General features: G+C 44.0%; 1 protein-coding gene across 5 annotated transcripts in view; it reads left to right on the forward strand.

Annotated features, from left to right (window-relative positions):
• Window positions 1-17,779, forward strand: part of EPB41L4B (erythrocyte membrane protein band 4.1 like 4B) — a 137,384-nt gene extending 119,605 nt beyond the window's left edge. For all 5 annotated transcript variants that reach the window (XM_087419336.1, XM_087419338.1, XM_087419339.1 and 2 more), the window contains exons 23-25: window positions 6,362-6,430; window positions 15,194-15,339; window positions 16,827-17,779. In XM_087419336.1, coding sequence (XP_087275462.1) covers window positions 6,362-6,430; window positions 15,194-15,339; window positions 16,827-16,896 — 285 coding nt within the window. In that variant the 3' untranslated portion in view covers window positions 16,897-17,779. The remainder of the gene's footprint in view (window positions 1-6,361; window positions 6,431-15,193; window positions 15,340-16,826) is intronic.
• Window positions 17,780-19,700: the final 1,921 nt, after the last annotated feature.

The raw sequence follows: 19,700 nt of genomic DNA on the forward strand, positions 1-19,700 counted from the left end.
GGGCATGGTGTCTGTGTCTCAGAGGTCAGCCGAGGAGAGACTGGACTTAGGGTCTGGGGCTGGATGAGACTCCTAAACCCACATCACTACCCTGGATCCTTGGGCCAGAGGTGGAAGGACAGGGAGCTGGAGAGAGAGGAGTGGGACAGATTTTCTTGCCTTCATTCAACAACGTTCCCTTAAGACACTATCAGAGCGAGTTCAACCCGTGTGACTTTCAACCCTTGTAATCCCCTCTCTGTGTGGAGTGATTTTCAAAGAAGCATAGTCGAGACAGCCAAGAATAATAAAAAGGTTCAATCTTTAACTGGCATCCTTCAAAATAATGAAAGGAGATTAAATTAACACCTCTTGGTAACACTTCTTGAATCTCTTTTTGCTTAATTCCCTTCACCCTGCGCTACCCCAAGGACTTTGGTCCTCAAACTCTCCACAAAAACATTCTTTCCAGCTTCACTCTTGTAGCATTTTTTTCCTCCTTTTTCCAAATCTTTTCTTCTCCAATCCCCAACTCTTTTATTGTGTGGCTCAGTTTAGCAGTCCAAGTTCTACAACTTCTGCAGCTTTGTTGTCCACCCATTCCCAGAATCTGCATCACAGCCTTCATAATCAGATCAGATTTCCACCTGGGCTGAGAGAGGTGGGGCATGAGGGTGGGGAGGGAGGAAGGCAAGTGAGTGAGGACAGCAGCCACTCTCCATCGGGTATTCTCTGCTGGGGTATGAGTATAAGCACGTGCACGGAAGGTGTTGGTGTTAATCGAGTTGGGGTGTTGGAAGGAGGGTACATTTACATACCAATAGTGTTGACCTAGGGATGCAGAATCCTGCCCCCAACTCCAGGTCAGTCGTGCCAGCTTCCCTCCCCAGGTAACATAGACCATAAACACCCGTGCCCTGTTTGTTCCGTATGCTTTCTCTTTGGGGCTTGTCTCTCCCTGATCCCTGTACTTCATGAACCACTCACCCAACTGCACAGCACAGCTGGTCAGAACCCAGGTCTCTTCTGGGCCAGGGAATGTTAGTCAAGAGTTCACAGGTCAGGGAGGAGATTGGGCTGGTCGAAGGAAGGCTGTGTAGGGGGCAGAACGAGCCCTGGGTTGGGTGTCAGAAGAACAGGGTTTCCATTTGTCTCACTAACTTAGTTTTTATTTTGAACCTCATTCTATCAGGAGGGCTAACACTTAACCTCAAGTCAAATCAGAGTGCCTCTTAGTCTCCCTGGGGTTTCATCTCTGTTCTCCAGGCACAGGAAGATGGAGGGAAGTCGATTTAGTTCGTGATGTCACCTGTTTGCTGATATAGCTGGGACACTCTCTGCTGCTCTCATGCCCCTTCTGGGTGGGTGGAAATCACCGTTCTGCTGGGATGTGAATCCCTATCTGCTAGACACACCATACAGCCATTCTGATCTGGGGCCTGCCACCTCCTCACCTCTACCTGAGCAGAGGGCACAGGTCTTCTCTGCTCTTTCTTCCCTGTTCCCCAACGTCAGCCCAGGGAGGAGGAGCCCAGGGCCCCTTTGCTCAGACTCACTAATGTCTACCCCTCCTCCCTTTCCCTCAGACTTTTCTCCACATCTTCAAACTGGCAATGTCTTTTCTCATCTGGATAATGAAGAAGGCTTACACCTTTTCATCATCATTTGTCTATGCCAAAATCTTTCTGTTCCCCAAGGAGTCAGATTTTGAAACTTAAAAAGCCAAGTAGAACCTAGTGGCCTGAATGTGAAAAAGACCCAAGGAGGAAAGGAAATCTCAGGAGAAAAAATAAATTTCAAAATAGTGTCCTATTACGTATGTTATCCTATTTCTTGATCATTTACTAAGAGTCAAGGGTGTGGGAGGCCCAGGAACACTCTTTTGTTTAAATCCACTCAGATGCGTATTTAGAAAGGTCAGAGATGCTTGTGGGATGGATCAACATTTCTTTACCATAAAAGTCCAATGCTGGGCAAAGCCTTAAGTCATTCATTATAATCTTCAATTCAGATACGACCTGGTGTCCGGTACACAATTTGATCTCTAGGCAGTATGTCCATGTTTGTTGGTCGTTTATGCCAGCTTTTATCTTCTTCAAAAAGCACACATTGGGCTGGCCCCGTGGTGCAAGCGGTTAAGTGCACACGCTCTGCTGCAGCGGCCTGGGGTTCGCCGGTTTGGATCCTGGGCACGCACCAACACACCACTTGTCAAGCCATGCAGTGGCAGCGTCCCTTATAAAGGAAGATGGGCATGGATGTTAGCCCAGGGCCAGTCTTCCTCAGCAAAATAAAGAGGAGGATTGGCAAATGTTAGCTCAGGGCCGATCTTTCTCACAAAAAAAAAAAACAAACACACACACACATTGAGTGGCTGCTGTTATCTGCAAGGGAAAGACCTCATGGCCTGGGGTCCCTGGTGTAGCTGGTTCTGGCTGGGGCATCGATGCATTGGGGCAGTGGTGGGAAATGAACCTGGAGGACAGGTAGGAGCCAGCTTCATGCAGGCCTTAGATACCATCCTGTGCAGTGTAGGATTTATCCTGAGGACCAGAGAGAGCAGTGGGGGGATTTTAAGTAGGCTGGTAAAACTTAACTGCAGGTGACTAATATGGACTCACTTGTTTCTGAAGAGTGAATTTAGAAACAATCAACCAAAGAGTGTAGACCCATGGATTTTGACTTCGCAAATGCAATTTCTGCATCTCCCAAATTTGAATAGTAAAACAAGGCTGTTATGAAGGCCATTGTGAGATAATGGTTGTAAAAGCCCCTTGGAAATTGTCCAGGACCACGCAGTGGTAAAGAGGATGGAGTTAGATCAATTTGGAGACAGAAAAGAGGCCTGCAATTTTCCTGATCATTTTTCAATGAAACTTACCCAGAGGCTGTGCTTTATTCATTATGGCAGGATCACACCAACTACTTCAGGAAACTCTTGAGCTAAAAGGCGTGTGTATTTATTTTCTGGAGTGAATGGTCTCTCCCTGAAACCCTAACTAACCTCGTCAGTGGCCCCCTCTCCTAATATCAGAGCATTCTCTCTTCACCATCCTCATCCTCACCAGTATAAGCTGTTGGACCTCTGCTGAGTGCATGGCACTATAAAGGGCTGGGGCGGGAACCTGGTATCTCAAGTGATATGGCATTTTCTCACAATGCTTGGTATCTTCCAGCTAAGCAGCAAGGTACCCAGTGCCAATACGAGACTCCAAGGCCTGGGCCCATGGGTATGGGAGTGGGGATCAGGGCCCGTATGTCTTCTGAACACAGATAAAGAGCCATGACAGGTTAAATCTTAAACTCTATGTTCCTCCTCGCTAATATATCTCTTTCCTGGAGCTCCCTGGTGGACATCTGCTCACCTATATACCATGATGTGGGCTCTTACTTAGCAGAGTGCGGGAGGCCACTGGGCATGGAAGGCAAATACTCTCCAGAGTGTGGCCACTCCTCATATTGCCCCCGTGGCCAACATCACTAGTTCATCAGAGCTTGCTTTCTGGCTTGACCTGGGCAATGCTTCAGAATCCTCAACAGCGTGCCAGGAAGCCACTGCCAGTCCTGTGCAGCTGGCACAGGATGGCCCCTACCTGCCAGCCCAGGGAATGGGGTTTTGATGTGTTGTTCTGCTCAGATAGTGAAGACAGATGAGGGCCAGAGAGGAGGAGAGAAGACGGAGAGAGGAGGGAGGCGGGAGGGACTAGAAGCTAGTTGGCCAGAGGCCGCAAGTAGGCTGCGGGTGAGGCTGGCTTGCTAGCAGTCTGGGGTTGACAGATCCGTCTTGCACTGTGCTATCTTTCTCTCCTTCCCCCTCCCTTATCTCCTCTTCCTCCCCTCTCACCACCTCCTCCTCCCCTTCTCTCCTCTCCTCGTGAGCAGGCAGAGCCCGCCAGCGCCCCACACTGTGCCCACTCTCGCTGTTCTCCTCCACTCTCTCTCCCCATGAAGGAAGAGACCACTGGAGTTTGCATGCACCCTCCAATCAAAACGAGGCTGGTAGGTACCCTGGCAGGGAGAGGGGCCTGGCCAGGAGAGGTGAGGCGGGCAGGAACCACCAGGTGGCGGCCCCATGGGTGTACACCAGCGCCAGACCTCCAGAAGAGCCTGGCTGACAAGAGCTCTCACTCCAGGATGGATGCAGAGTTTGGAGTCCAGCCAGCCCTGGTCAAACTGGGACACACGGCTGTGGTCCTGCCCCTTCGTCTCTAGGTCTCAAGAACCAGGAAGAGTTTGTTTTCCTAGAGCTTTGATGAGCATAGATGCTTTTCCCAGAAAGAAAAATCTTAGTTGCATTTCTATTGAATATAAAAACTTTTTTTTAACTTGTCTTTTCCTGCTATTTATCAAGCAACAATATGAATATTCCCTAACGACTTGAAAGGAATCACCCATAATTCCAGCGTAGCACAACTTTTTTCATTTTTGCATGTGTCCTTCTAATATTTATTCATATTCATTCATAACTTTACATAGTTAAATCATAGTATCCGTATCATCTCCTGTTTTTCTCTTTTCACTTAATGTTGTGTTGTTTCTATCTGGTTCTTGTTGCCACATTCTGTATGACTGTGGATATTCCATCAAGTGAGTGGTCCACCATTTACTAATAGATTTACAGCAGTACATGTGCTTTGTTTCCAGTTTGTCACTATTCAAGGGAACACGTATAGTTTTTGCGTCAGGTATTTGGTTTTCTCAGGCTAGACCCTGCTGGGTTCGATATTGCAACTTTGGCCTTGTTCCCTTTCTAAAATGGTTACACCAAGTGACGGCACCATCAGAAGAGTTAATATGCTTTGCCACAGTGGAGCAACACAGACTGTCACTGTTGGAATATATTTTTCTTATTTAGAGCAGGTATAAAATAATTCTTTGAAGTTGCCAACTTTCACGTTTCTTTAATAGCAGTCATCAACCTCTTTTCCCCTTCCACTTCATGATGATCTGAGAGTCTTATCTGTATGTTACTTTTCACTTCGCTGTTGGTCTCAGAACACCATGTTGAACCATTAGGCCATGTGAGGAGGATGCACCACGAGACTTCCCCCAGAGTCGTTCTCTTGCTGTGCTGCGGGCAGCCATGACCAGCAATCTGAGTGGACACCTGAGTCTCTGGGAATTTTGAGATGTTTAAAGAGACCGAAGAGAGATTGGGGAAGGGGAGCAGGCTTGGGCTGGACATCTCAGTGCACATAGCAAGGACGCTGTCATTCCCAGATCGGTTGGGTTGAGACCTACTCCACTCATTCAGAAACCTCAGAAGATTGAGGTCTGGTCTGATGTGTTCTTGCTCATCCCTACCTTAACCCCCTTTAGAACGACTCAAGGGCATCAAGTAGCTATTCCAGGGTCTATAGGCAAGACCCTGAGAGACACACAGGCTGCCGCCAATGGTCACTGGTGGGCTTGGTGTCTTGTCTGCAGCCCTCTGGTGGCAGGTGGCCCCATATGCGTTCACCAGCAGATGTGCAGGCAGTTTCTGTGCCCGGGGGCTGCAGACAAGCTAGTGCCGGAGTCGTCAAGTCCCTGAGCCTGCTGGTAGTCCGCTAGGCCGGCTTAAAGAAATAATCTCCCCCATTCCCCAACGCCTCCAGGAGGCCAAAGACAAAATGACCAAAGAGAAAGAAATGGAAGCAAAGGCTCTTTTTGGCCACCCACCACTATCTGATCATGCTGGTGCATCCACCCTCTTTCAGACCAGCCCTGTGCTGCAGCCGCTCCCGGTGCTGGGCACTTCTGATCGCCCTGCCTTCGGTTCCCAAAGGCCATGGTGGTAGGAGTCTCACGTGCTTACGTGAGTTCTCCTGAGGTTTTCCTCTATTGCTCAGAGGAGCCCAACAACTAAAGTGAACAGACAGGTTATACTTTCTGGCCTAATTAGTCCGGGCCTTCTGGTACTCTCTCCACTGTGATAGACTGTGTCCCAGAATGTGACATCTCAGCAGCCTCGAGTCCATTCCCCTCAGCTGCAGAGAGGCTGTCAGCAGCCACCCCAGGCAGTCCAGGCCTGCCTCATTATACACCCTGATCATAGCCTTTTGTGGATCAGGGCATACACAGGGCCCAGCATGCCTGAGAGGCCCAAGCCAACCCAGTGAAGGGAGTTCCAGGGTGAGGTAAGGGTGGGGTGCCCTACAAACACGAGACTCTAGCCTGTCATCCCTGCTGAGTCCTGGCCCTACAGTACAATGACAGGCACAGATACAACCGCTGGGCAACACTCCTAAGGAACCCTTTGTGTATTTCCTTTCACAAGCAATGATGGCTCCGTGTGTGTTCCCTGAATCCTATAGTTCAGTTTTAAAAGCGCACTGCCAAAGATTTCCAAACTTAGTTTTCTAATCTGAAAATAACACTCTTCTCTTTCTCTTTTTTGAAGATAAAAACATTCCCGGCTGATACAGTGACCCCGTTTCCTGATCCTTTCATTACAGGGCCACAGTTTACCGTAAGTAGATCCAGAAAACAGATTTGTGTTTTAAGACATTGTTCCCTGGTGGCATACTTTTCTGTGGAATGCCAGGCAGTGATGTCAACAGCTTCTGTTAATCACTGTGAGCTCTGTGAGGTTGGGAAGGAGCTGGGGTTTGGGAGGTCTGCATCTTTTACTTATTTTATTTTGTTTGATTGAGATGAGCTTCACGTAACATAAAATTAACCATTTTAAAGTGACAATTCGGTGACATTTAGGACATTTGGTGTCATGCAACTACTACCTCTATCTTGTTCCAAAACATTTTTATCACCCCCAAAGGAAGGCTCATATCCATTAAGCAGTCACTCCCCATTTCCCTCCTCCCTCTGGCCCCTGGCAACCACCAATCTGCCTTCTATCTCTATGGATTTACTTAATTTGGATATTTAATAAAATGAAATCATATAATATGTGACCTTTTGTATCTGGCTTCTTTCACTCAGCACAATGTTTCTGAGGCTCATGCATGTTGTAGCATGTATCAGTAATTCATTTCTTTTTATGGTGGAATAATATTCTATCATAGGTATATACCACAATTTGTTGATCCATTCATTCACTGATGGGTATTTGGGTTGTTTCCACCTGTTGGCTATTGTCAATAATGCTGCTATGAACATGTGTATACACGTATTTGTTTGAGTCCCTGTTTTTGATTCTTTTGGGTCTGATCTGCATCTTGATAATGATATGATCTTAAGTAAGTCACTTTACCACTCTGAGCATCAGTCTCCTCTTATTTAAAGTGGAAACAATTATAAGAATATCCTCCTTGTATCTGATAGAGGCAAGGATCGAAAGGGATCAAGAACTTGAAAGTACTTTACCAACCACAGATGTCAAGTATGATCCCACAAATGTCAAGTATGATTGCTGTTTCTCAAGGCTGGAGAGGCAGGGTGGTGTAACTAACAAGAGCAAGTAGTCATGACAACTGGCATCATGTTACCACCTCTCTGTGTGGCTGGGCGACTTATTTAAACTCTCTGCAAACTGTTGAAATGTTTTTAAACATTTAAATATTGTAGTTTCCTTATCTTCAAAAGCAGAGACTTTGATGATTTTCAGGCTTCTTTTCAGCTGCTCAACTCTTCTTTAAATGAAAGCTTCTGCAGAAGCCGAATGGAGCAGAAGTGGGGAGTTCAGTGTCCCTCCTCTTTCCCTTCACCCTCTCCTCCTTTCAGGGATCAGAGTTTGCAATTCCCAGAACTGAATGATTCCTGAGGCTCCTTCCAAAGGATTTCTGGCCAATCTGGAGGATCCGTGAGGAGGCCTAGGGACAGCAGTCTCATGAACTGGATGCTGGTCACTACTTGAAGTGGCTTCAGCCATGTGGAGAGGGAGAGAATGAGCCACTGCCTGATTCAGGTTTCAGAGGACAAACAGAGATAGGAAGGTGTCTAGCAGTCCAGGGAGAGGCAAAAACAGGTTCCTAGAACAATCCAATTTTAGGGTCATGAGCTGCTTCTAGCACCTGCCTTTTAAGAACCAGAGGGCAGAGACACGGGGGCTGGGCCAGGCTGTTAAATGCTACTGCCCCGACATTCGTCCCGCCCCTGCAGTTTTGCTGGGCACAGCTCCCCAGCTGGAAGCTCTGGCTTGGCTTCCCTCAGTTGGCCATGGCGGGCACTCTGGCATCCAGCCCAGCCTTGGCAGTGCCGTGAGACACCCAGGCAAGCCCTTCCTGAAAAGCTGGGGGCCAAGATGGAGCAGGAAGCCAATGTCAGAAACCACGCTAAGACTTTTAAGAACTGGGCAAGAGTGGCTGGAAGGCAGCTGGAGCGGGCAGAAGGAACAGCATGAACCAGAGTCCTGGGACAGGAGGGATCATCCCATATTCAAGGGACTGAAATGCAAGCCAGTAGGACTAGAATGCAGAGAGCAGGGGAGTGGGGCATGAGAGGAGGAAGGGGAGGAATGCAGGGACAAACACCATAGTTTTGGCCTTGTAGGCCACAGTAGGGATTCTGATCTGTATCCTAAGAGCAATGGGAAGCCTGTGAAGGACTTTAGGCAGGGCAGTGACAGGGCAGGTGCATTTGGAAATGACCCCTGTGACAGCAGTGGAAGGACAGTTGGGTCCAGGCAGAGTGGATTCAGGATAGTAGTCTAGAAATCTAGGACAGCAGTTCAAGGGAGAGAGGGCAGAGCTTGACCCAGAGCAGTTTTGACAGTGGAGGTGAAGAATAGTGCACAGATGGGGGAGATATTTAGGAGGTTGGTAAGGAATTGGATTGGATGAGGGAGAGGGACAGTCAACAATGGTTCCCAGATTTCTGACTTGCAAAATGTGATAGACAGTGGGTCCACTCACTGAGATAAGGAAATCTAAAAGAAGACTGGATTGGGAAGGATAATGAGTTTGCCTCTGGCCATGATGTATTAGAAATGCCTTGGACAGAGAAAACATTTGACAAGATACAGCATCCATTTATGATAAAAACTCTGAATAAAATGGGTGTAGAAGGAAAGTACCTCAACATAATAAAGACCATATATGAGAAACCCACAGCTAATATCATCCTCAATGGTGAAAAACTGAAAGCTATCCCTCTAAGAACAGGAACCAGACAAGGATGCCCACTGTCACCACTCCTATCTAACATAGTACTGGAAGTCCTAGCCAGAGCAATCAGGCAAGACAAAGAAATAAAAGGGATCCAAATTGGAAAGGAATAAGTGAAACTGTCACTATTTGCAGATGACATGATTTTATATATAGAAAACCCTAAAGAATCCACCAGAAAACTTTTAGAAGTAATAAACGAATATGGTAAACTTGCAGGATACAAAATCAACATACAAAAATCAGTTGGATTTCTATACACTAACAATGAAGTAGCAGAAAGAGAAATTAAGAATACCATCCCATTTACAATTGCAACAAAAAGAATAAAATACCTAGGAATAAACTTAACCAAAGAGGTGAAAGATCTGTACACCGCAAACTACAAAACATTGCTGAAAGAAATTGAAGACGACGCAAAGAAATGGAAAGATATTCCGTGCTCTTGGATTGGAAGAATTAATCCCTATCAAAGTTCCAACAACATTTTTCACAGAAATAGAACAAAGAATCCTAAAATTTATATGGAACAACAAAAGACCCCGAATAGCTAAAGGAATCCCGAGAAAAAAGAACAAAGCTGGAGGTATCACACTCCCTGATTTCAAAATATACTACAAAGCTGTAGTAACGGAAACAGCATGGTACAGACATTTCTCCAAAGAAGATATACAGATGGTCAGCAGACACATGAAAAGATGTTCAAAATCGTTAACTATCAGGGAAATGCAAATCAAAACTACAATGAGATATCACCTGACGCCCGTCAGAATGGCTATAATTAACAAGACAGGAAACAACATGTGTTGGAGAGGATGTGGAGAGAAGGGAACTCTCATACACTGCTGGTGGGAGTGCAAACTGGTGCAGCCACTATGGAAAACAGTATGGAGATTCCTCAAAAAATCAAGGATAGAACTACCATATGATCCAGCCATCCCACTGCTGGGTATTTATCCAAAGAACTTGAAAACACCAATTTGTAAAGGTACATGCACCCATGTGTTCATTGCAGCGTTATTCACAATAGCCAAGACTTGGAAGCAACCTAAGTGCCCAGCAAGGGACGAATGGATAAAGAAGCTGTGGTATATATACACAATGGAATACTACTCAGCTATAAGAAACGATGAAATCCAGCCATTTGTGACATCATGGATGGACATTGAGGGTATAATGCAAAGTGAAATAAGTCAGAGGGAGAAGGTCAAATACCGCATGATTTCCTTCATTAAGTAGTAGATAATAACAACAATAAACAAACACATAGGGACAGAGATTGGATTGGTGGTTACCAGAGGGGAAGGGGGGAGGGAGGAGGGTGAAAGGGATAATTCGGTACATGTGTGTGGTGATGGGTTGTAATTAGTATTTGGGTGGTGAACATGATGTAATCTATGCAGAAATAGAAGTACAATGATGTACACCTGAAATTTTTACAATGTTATAAACCAATGTTACTGCAATAAACAAAAAATTAAAAAAAAAAAAAAAAAAAGATGTCCATACTTCCTAAAGCAATCTGTAGATTCAATGCAATCCCTATCAAAGTTCCAACAACATTTTTCACAGAAATAGAACAAAGAATCCTAAAATTTATATGGAACAACAAAAGACCCCGAATAGCTAAAGGAATCCTGAGAAAAAAGAACAAAGCTGGAGGTATCACACTCCCTGATTTCAAAATATACTACAAAGCTATAGTAACGGAAACAGCATGGTACTGGCACAAAAACAGACACACAGATCAATGGAATAGAATCGAAAGCCCAGAAATAAACCCACACATCTATGGACAGCTAATCTTCGACGAAGGAGCCAAGAAGATACAACGGAGAAAAGAAAGTCTCTTCAACAAATAGTGTTGGGAAAACTGGACAGCCACATGCAAAAAAATGAAAGTTGACCCTTACCTTACACCATACACAAAAATCAACTCAAAATGGATTAAAGGCTTGAATGTAAGAACTGAAACTATGAAACTTCTAGAAGAAAACATAGGCAGTACGCTCTTCGACATCAGTCTTAGCAACATATTTTCAAGTACCATGTCTGACCGGGCAAGAGAAACAATAGAAAAAATAAACAAATGGGACTACATCAAACTAAAAAGCTTCTGCACAGCAAAGGAAACCATCAACAAAACGAAAAGACAACCTAACAATTGGGAGAAGATATTTGCAAACCATACTTCTGATAAGGGCTTAATCTCCAAAATATATAAGGAACTCATGCATCTCAACAACAAAAAAACTAACAACCCAATTAAAAAATGGGCAAAAGACCTGAACAGCCATTTCTCCAAAGAAGATATACAGATATACATGGCCAACAGGCACATGAAAAGATGTTCAAAATCATTAACTATCAGGGAAATGCAAATCAAAACTACAATGAGATATCACTTCACGCCCGTCAGAATGGCTATAATTAACAAGACAGGAAACAACATGTGTTGGAGAGGATGTGGAGAGAAGGGAACTCTCATACACTGCTGGTGGGAGTGCAAACTGGTGCAGCCACTATGGAAAACAGTATGGAGATTCCTCAAAAAATCAAGCATAGAACTACCATATGATCCAGCTATTCCACTGCTGGGCATTTATCCAAAGAACTTGAAAACACCAATGCATAAAGATACATGCACCCCTGTGTTCATTGCAGCATTATTCACAATAGCCAAGACTTGGAAGCAACCTAAGTGCCCAGCAAGGGACGAATGGATAAAGAAGCTGTGGTATATATACACAATGGAATACTACTCAGCCATAAGAAACGATGAAATCCAGCCATTTGTGACAACATGGGTAGACATTTCGGGTATTAGGCAAAGCGAAATAAGTCAGAGGGAGAAGGTCAAATACCGTATGATTTCCCTCATTAAGTAGTAGATAATAACAACAATAAACAAACACATAGAGACAGAGATTGGATTGGTGGTTACCAGAGGGGAAAGGGGGAGGGGGGGAGGGCGAAAGGATTAATTCGGCACGTGTGTGTGGTGATGGGTTGTAATTAGTATTTGGGTGGTGAACATGATGTAATCTATGCAGAAATAGAAGTATAACGATGTACACCTGAAATTTATACAATGTTATAAACCAATGTTACTGCAATAAAAAAAAAAAGAGAGAAATGCCTTGGAAACATCCAAGTGGAATTCCATTCAGGTGGAAACAATGAATGGGAAGTGGGATAACTGAGTCTATAACTCAGGAGAGAGGACTAGACTGGAGATAATAATTAGGGAGTTACTGACAGCCAGTTGGTAATGGAAGCCAAATTCATGGCCTTCAGCTTCCTAATTTTCTCTCTCCCCTGTGTGTAATGTTCTCTTCTCCTCCCCACCAAGGTCAAGACACTCTACCTTGCTACAAGGTTGTTGTCTCCACAGGCCTCTAGACCTATCCTGGTCACAGTCACGGAGGAGTTCAGTAGCTCCAGGGAACTCTGCAGAGTTGGTCTGACAGTTGATCCAGCATTGACTTTGGGTCTTGTTTCAACAACTGGGCTCCTTGCTTGATCCTAAGACCAGTTTCTACCTTATACTCAGGTCTATTAACTGGGTCTGTGCTTGATGCTTAGCCGAGGGCATTGGTCCATTTAGGATGAGGGCCCCTGGCTGGCTCTGGTCAGATTTCTATCCTTGCCTGGGTCTGTCCTTCTGTTATCTGCTTTGTTCCAGCTAAAATTCATTCATTCATTCAATAAATATTAAAAATACAGGTATTCAGGGTTGAGATTTAATAATATTAGTAATTTTCACTGCTCCCCAAGGTCATTCTTAAGTGAAGCTGGCTTTTTTATTTTCACTTTGAGTTCATGGCGGGGAAGAATACAATGACTGCTAGTATAGTTTGGTGCCACTGCCTTGACTCATGCGAAGGCCCTGGCACTTTTACTCACCATCACCTTTACACCATATTTCCCTCTTTTTTTTTTTTTTTTTTTTTTTTGCTGAGGAAGTTTTGCCCTGAGCTAACATCCACTGCCAATCTTCCTCTTTTTGTATATGGGTCACCGCCACAGCATGGCCGCTAACGAGTGGTGTAGGTCCGCACTTGGGAACTGAATCCGGGCTGCTGAAGCAGACACGCCAAGCTTAACCACTAGGCCTCCAGGGCTGGCCCATATTTCCCCTCTTTTTCCAGAAAGAATAAAAAATGACATCAAAAGCCCAACCTCTACCCATTTCACTGAAGCGACAAAATAACTTCTTCCCCCAGCTCTTGCGTCAGGAAGGATGGGCTAAGCCATGCTTTAAAATGACAAATTAACTTTTCTACTCATGCTGCATGTCTGTCACGGGAGGGCTGAGGGCTCTGCTCTGTATTGTCCTCTTTCTGGGACTCAGGCTAATGGAGCAGCTGCACTCTGGAACATTGCTAGTCACAGTGGCAGAGGGGAAAAAAAGAGCTGATAAATCACACATGGCTCTTAAATCTTCCAAAGGAGATGAAACGTGGCACCTCAGCCTGCATTTCCTTGGCCAAAGTGAGGCACATGGCCATGCCTACCCTCAAAGCGGGTAGGGAGGTGCAAATCCTACCGTGTGCCTGGAAAGTGGTGAGCCAGAATTATCTGGTGAACCGCACAAGTGGCTGCTACGGCCCAACGTTTGTGAAAGCTCTTTGTGGCAAATATCACATGCTTTGCATCACGTGCAGACATCACATAGCAACTGTATGACGTCCCTGCTCTCATGGTCGATTCTTTGGCATTGCTCCATCCCAGGCCAGCTCAGTTCTCCCTCTGGAGGCAGGTGTAAAACGAACAGGGGCTTGCATTTCTGAGCAACAGCCTTTCAGGACCTCTCAAAGCTAAGCCTCTCCCCATTGCTCAAGCCAGATACACCCTCACAAAACAACAACTGTACTTGATATTTTCAGTGGTTTTCCATGTTTCCCTAGGAAGAGCTCATCTTCTGTCTTTCACTAACAACACTTCGCTCATTTGATGATCAAAGCCTCTTCTTTAGAAAGCCATGTGATAAATCTCTCCAAGTTTAGGGCCAGGTACTAGCGTGAAAAATCAAATTATAAAATATATAGCTGGTATCAAAAGGATATAAAACAAAAAGTTTGCATAGAAAAAAATACTGTGAGGAAATATACTGACAACAACAGTAAGAGATTATGGAATTCCTTCATTTACTTTTATATATCTTCTAAGTTTTCTATATAAAAGTAATAAGCATATCTTTCTTTGTAATGAAAACAACAATAAATTATCCTTTCTAGGGCCAGCCCTGGTGGCCTAGTGATTAAGTTTGGCGTGCTCCACTTCGGCAGCCTGGGTTCCATTCCCAGGTGCGGACCTACACCACTCGTCTGTCAATGGCCATGCTGTGGTGGTGACCCACATACAAAATAGAGGAAGATTGGCAAAAGATGTTAGCTCAGGGCGAATCTTCCTCACACACACACAAAAATTATCCTCTGTAAATGAGGCAGTGTACTCTAGACCAGTAGTTCTCAAACTTGACTGTGTATCAGAATCATCTGGAGGTCTCATAAAAAACACAGTTTGCTGGATTGATTTCATCCCCAGATGTTCTGGTTCTAAAGGTTTTGGATGGGGCCTGAGAATTTGCATTTTTACCAAGTTTCAGGATAATGCTGACGCTGCTAGCCTGGGGACCATACTTTGGGAACCACTGCTGTAGTGGTGAAAAACACCAGTTATGGAGTCAGCTAATCCTGGTTCTAAATACTGGTTCTGAATACTTACTGTGTGATCTTGGGAAGATTACTTAACCTCTCTGAGCCTCACTTTCCTTTTCCATAAAATCAGTTCTAAGATGTGCATTTTTTTCACCTTTTAAAGCCTCTGAAATCAGAATGTTCGTTACAATAGTGGGCGTGATGAAGTTTGAATGGCCATATTTTTCTTTCTCTGTGGCACTTGGAAAAAGCGTGCATCTTATAATCGATGGTGTCTGAGATGTGATGAAATATGGTCTCTACCTTAAAGGATTGTCAAAAGATAATGTATGTAAAGTGCTTTTAGCATGGTGTCTGGCACAAAGTAAAACCATTTAATAAATGGCAATTGATTTTCAGTATTATTAAAAAATAACAGAAACTGTGTGGTAAGCTTCGGGAGCAGCTGACAGTGTGAAAATGGAACCCAAATTGAGATTGATTTCCTCTTTTCTGTTTCCTCTCCAGGCAGACTTTAGAGACAGTAAATTACAGTGCTGTCCTGGCCAGTCTTCCCCGCTGATTCCAGCAGCAACCCTGAGGCCTTTGACAGAGACCGTGTCCACAGTGCAGACCATCTACACCACTCGGAAGCCTGTTTCTCTGGCAGCCAGGTGAGTCAGATCAGCAGGTACCTGCAGGTAACTCTGGTGACAGGGCAACCAGGCACAGGCTCTAGGTTCATTGTGTTTGTGACATCCACAACCCTCTTATTCCTTCTTTCATTCATTTATTCTGTAAGTACTTACTGAAATGTCTTCAAAGGCCAGACAGTATTCTAGGTGCTAGGGATGTACAGTGAACAAAACAGATAAGAGTCCTCGCTGTATGGATTTTACAATTTAGTGTTGGGGGAGGGGAGACAGACATTAGATGAGTGTGAGAGTGTGTATGTGTGTGTATGGTAGTGACAAGTGCTAGGGAGAAAAATAAAACCATGAAGGCAATAGGGCATGCTGGGATGGCTTCACTGAGGTGTGATTTAAGGAGAAAGCTGAAGGTGGTGAGGAGACAAACTGCGGATATTTGGGAAAAGAGTATACTAGCCAGAGGGAACAGCCAGTGTTAAAGCTTCTGAGGTGGAACATGCCTGGCCTGGTTAAGAAAGAGTGGGGGTGGGGGCCAGCCCGGTAGCACAGAGGTTAAGTTCACACCTTCCACTTTGGCGGCCCAGGGTTCATGGGTTCGCAGGTTCGGATCTTGGGCGTGGACGTACTCTTCGCTCATCAAGCCATGCTGAGGCGGCATCCCACATAGAAGAGCTACAACTCTACAACTATGACACACAACTATGTACTGGGGCTTTGGGGAAAAAAAAGAAAAAGAGGAAGATTGGCAACAGATGTTAGTGCAGGGCCAATCTTCCTCAAAAAAAAAAAGAGTGAGGGGGCTGGTGTGGCCAGAGCAGAGTAAATGACAGGAGAGGAGGCCCATGAAGTTGCAGGTTGGGGCCAGTTTGTGTAGAGCCTTGTTGGCCTTGTTGACTTCTACCCTGAATGAAATTATTTAAACACTTGGTTGTGCCTTTAAAGATGTGTATTCCTGTGGGGAGAGTGTGTGTGTGTGTGTGTGTGTGTGTCTAAACAGTGGAGACAGGTTCCATAGATAGGCAACTTGGCCTGAGGGCCAAGAAGTCAGAAACAACCTCTAAAGCAGCCAATTTTATTTCATTCAATTTTATTTATTAAAACATAGGGAGGAACTATGGGAAAAGGAGCATATGAAACCAATTTAAAGCATGATTTAAAGAAATCGAACCCCTGGACATCTTCTCATTCATTCCAAAGACCTTTACTGAGAGGCTGCTGTGCACCAGATCCTATGCTGGCTCTGCGGTTTCAGAGATGAATGACATATATAGAGTCAGTCCCCTGAGGAGCACTGCCTTAAGGAATTCTCAGTCTACTGGGGGAAACCAATGGGTAGCCAGACAATTTCAGGTTATTGCAACGCTAGCAAATGGAAGGGGTCCTTAAGGAGCCTGAAAGAGAAAGTCAAGAACTGAGATCAAGAAAGAATTTGGGAGATGACACTTACGCTGAGTCTGCTCTTATAATTTTTGAGGGTTTATCTCACTCTTTTGTCACCTACTCTTTTGCAGTGCAGAGACGCTCCGGCAGGAACTGGAGAGAGAGAAAATGATGAAAAGGCTGTTGATGACCGAACTGTGAAATTCTCTCCGTGTTGCCTGGAGGATGGCATGGTGCCTTCTGTCCGTTCTCTTTCTTTGGGCTTTGTGCTCCAGCACTACATACAAATGTGTGCTCTGTTCGCCCAGGTCTCCATGGTTAGTTGAAGCCAACTTCTGGCTTGACTTTTATTGAGAAAGTTATTTTATGTCTCCTGAGTATTAGAGTTTTTCTACTACTCAATGTAGTTGAGACATGATTTGGTAAACCTAAGAGAAGAAAGATGGGAAAATGGGGATTCCTTTTCAGAAGTACCTGTGTGTATATATTAACAACCACAGGGGTTAACATGCTGTGGAATCCTTTGCTATCAATCTCAACCATGTGATTTTGTATGATTGAAACTTGCACCAAGCTTTGACTGTTTGTTAAAGAGTCATTTTTAATGAGAGAATAATTCTTTACTGCTGGTTTTTCATTTACACTGGTAAATACACAGATCTTATAAAGTCTTTAACATTCATTTTTATTCAGACTTGAGTAGATGAACTAAAAAAAGAAAGTTGCAATCACCAGGACTGAAGTTACTTCAGCTTAATCTGAAATATAATTTAACTTGTGAATTTGTTGGATACAATATTATTTGGGATACATAGAATTTATCATTGAATCCAAAGTAGGAAATTATAGTTTAAACTGTCTAAAAATTCTTACAAGATTAAGATGATTCAATATCAGGATTCATTTGGGTGTTCCATAAAGGAAAATTATTTCTAAAGTTGATCAATTCATGTCCTGTTGATAGAACCTTGACCAGAAGAAACTTTGCTCTCTTTTTATATAGTTTCAAGAAATGTGTTTTTAAATTTTTATTATGCACTTGAACAACTTTGCAGGAATAAAGGAACCCCCTAACCACAAACTAGCCCTCTAAATTGTTTCCCAGACTTTCTCAATGAATATGCACACATTTTTACATAGCTGTGATCAGTGTGTACATACTCTTTGGTTGTATTTCTCCACCTAACACATATCTCCTCTTTTCAACACAGATCCTGCTGTCATCAATTTAAATGTCTTTATATCCATGTAACATGGTTAACCTCACTTCTCCCCCTTAATAGATATTTGAGTTATATCCAATTTTTCACTCTTATAAATAGTGCTGCTATGAATGTCTTTGTAAAAAATGATCCTTCCTTTGGATTCTTCCCTTGGGAATATCTCCAAAGAGGGATTACAAGGTCAAAGAGCATGAAGTATTTTATAGCTCTTGTTTCATATTGCCAGATTGCTTTCTAGAAAGATCCAATCTCTGGGTTGGAAGGACCTTAAAGGTCATCTAGTTCAACCCCCACCCCATCCCCTCTGAATGCTTGAATACCCTCTACAATTTATGATGCCACCAGCAATGTATAAGCATTTCTATTTACCAATAGCTCTGCCAGTATTGGGTTTTGCCATTTTTATTTATTTTTGCTAGTTTAATAGGTGTGTATAGTTGTTCTTGAAAGGTTGTTTTATTTCATTAATTGCTAGCAAGGCTGAGCACTTTCCCATGTGATGATTTACTAGCTGTATTTCCTTGTGTGTAAAATGTCCATCCATTTCTTATGACCACTTGTTAAGTGGAATTGATCTCGTATATTTGTATCAGAACTGTATTTTTATGTTGTGTTGTATAGTTTGCTCTCCTGTACCTATCCTTAAAACTGAATGGTGCCAATAATTTGATACTAATGATTATTAAAAAAGAGAGAGTAATGCCTCATTTACTAGCATTGTTGTAAAATGAGGTACATAAGCAAATATTCGGATAACAGAGGATTAACCCTTTAAGTGCTGAATCTTTAAAATTTTAATATTTTTTGAGGGAAATCTTTCTAAAATGTATTACACACTTCCCTGCCTTAGTAAACAGAGTATACCGGAGAGTGTGTAAGCTTTCTTGATGAGTCCTGGTCATCATTACAAACGTCCTCCCCTTTTGTACCTTGGTGTGTACAGTGATCTCACCAGGAGCTAGCAAAGTGTGTGGGGTTTGGCTTTGCTTTTCAGACCATTGTGCTGTTCTCCTGGATGGATTTTACTGCTGTCTGCTCTGTCGGTGAAGCCTTCTGGGGCAACTGTGGTGTTTGGGACCTCTGACCCTATACTACATGACCCCTGGCTGTACTTTTAAAAGAGCTTTAGCCGTTCTTTATCTCGTGCACATGATACAAAATGTGTTCCTCTACAGTGCGGGGGAGAGGTGTGTGTCTGGGGTTGTCACTTCTTGCCAATCCAGCACCTTCCTCTTCTAACCTGCTTTCTGAGTCTTCTGCTTTTCACCTCCTGCTCTCCGATGGAAACCTCCAGGGCAAAACTGAGGTTTTCATGGGGAAGCCAGGAAACCCAGTGTTGCGTACACATCAGGTTAGTTTTGCTTCTGAGGAGGAATGCATGAGCTTTTTGGTGGCTATTTTCAGGCGGCTCTGAGCCTTCTGCTTCTTCCCCACGACCCCCTGGGTTCACAGATGTTTCAGAAGGTTGATGTCACTGGAAGTCTGATCACAAACAAATTGGCTGTTACTGTATATGAAAACCCAGTACCTTTGGCAGCTCAACTCTAACCAGTAAAATCAAGAGGATTCCATTGTTTCAGCAGTTGTCCTGGTTATTTGCCTACCTAAATGTATGATGGGTGCTTGGCATCGTGACCTGAGGAGATGACACAGTGTTGGGTGGATTCATAGGGACTAAAATGAATTGGTACAATCGCTTCACCTTTTTAATATATACTTAAAACCAAAACAACAGCACCATGCAGTCACACAACACACACCCATATCCAGGGAATCAGCTTA

Source organism: Ceratotherium simum, chromosome 29, assembly GCF_057802395.1.
Source record: "Ceratotherium simum simum isolate JZ-2026a chromosome 29, ASM5780239v1, whole genome shotgun sequence".
Taxonomy (NCBI): domain Eukaryota; kingdom Metazoa; phylum Chordata; class Mammalia; order Perissodactyla; family Rhinocerotidae; genus Ceratotherium; species Ceratotherium simum.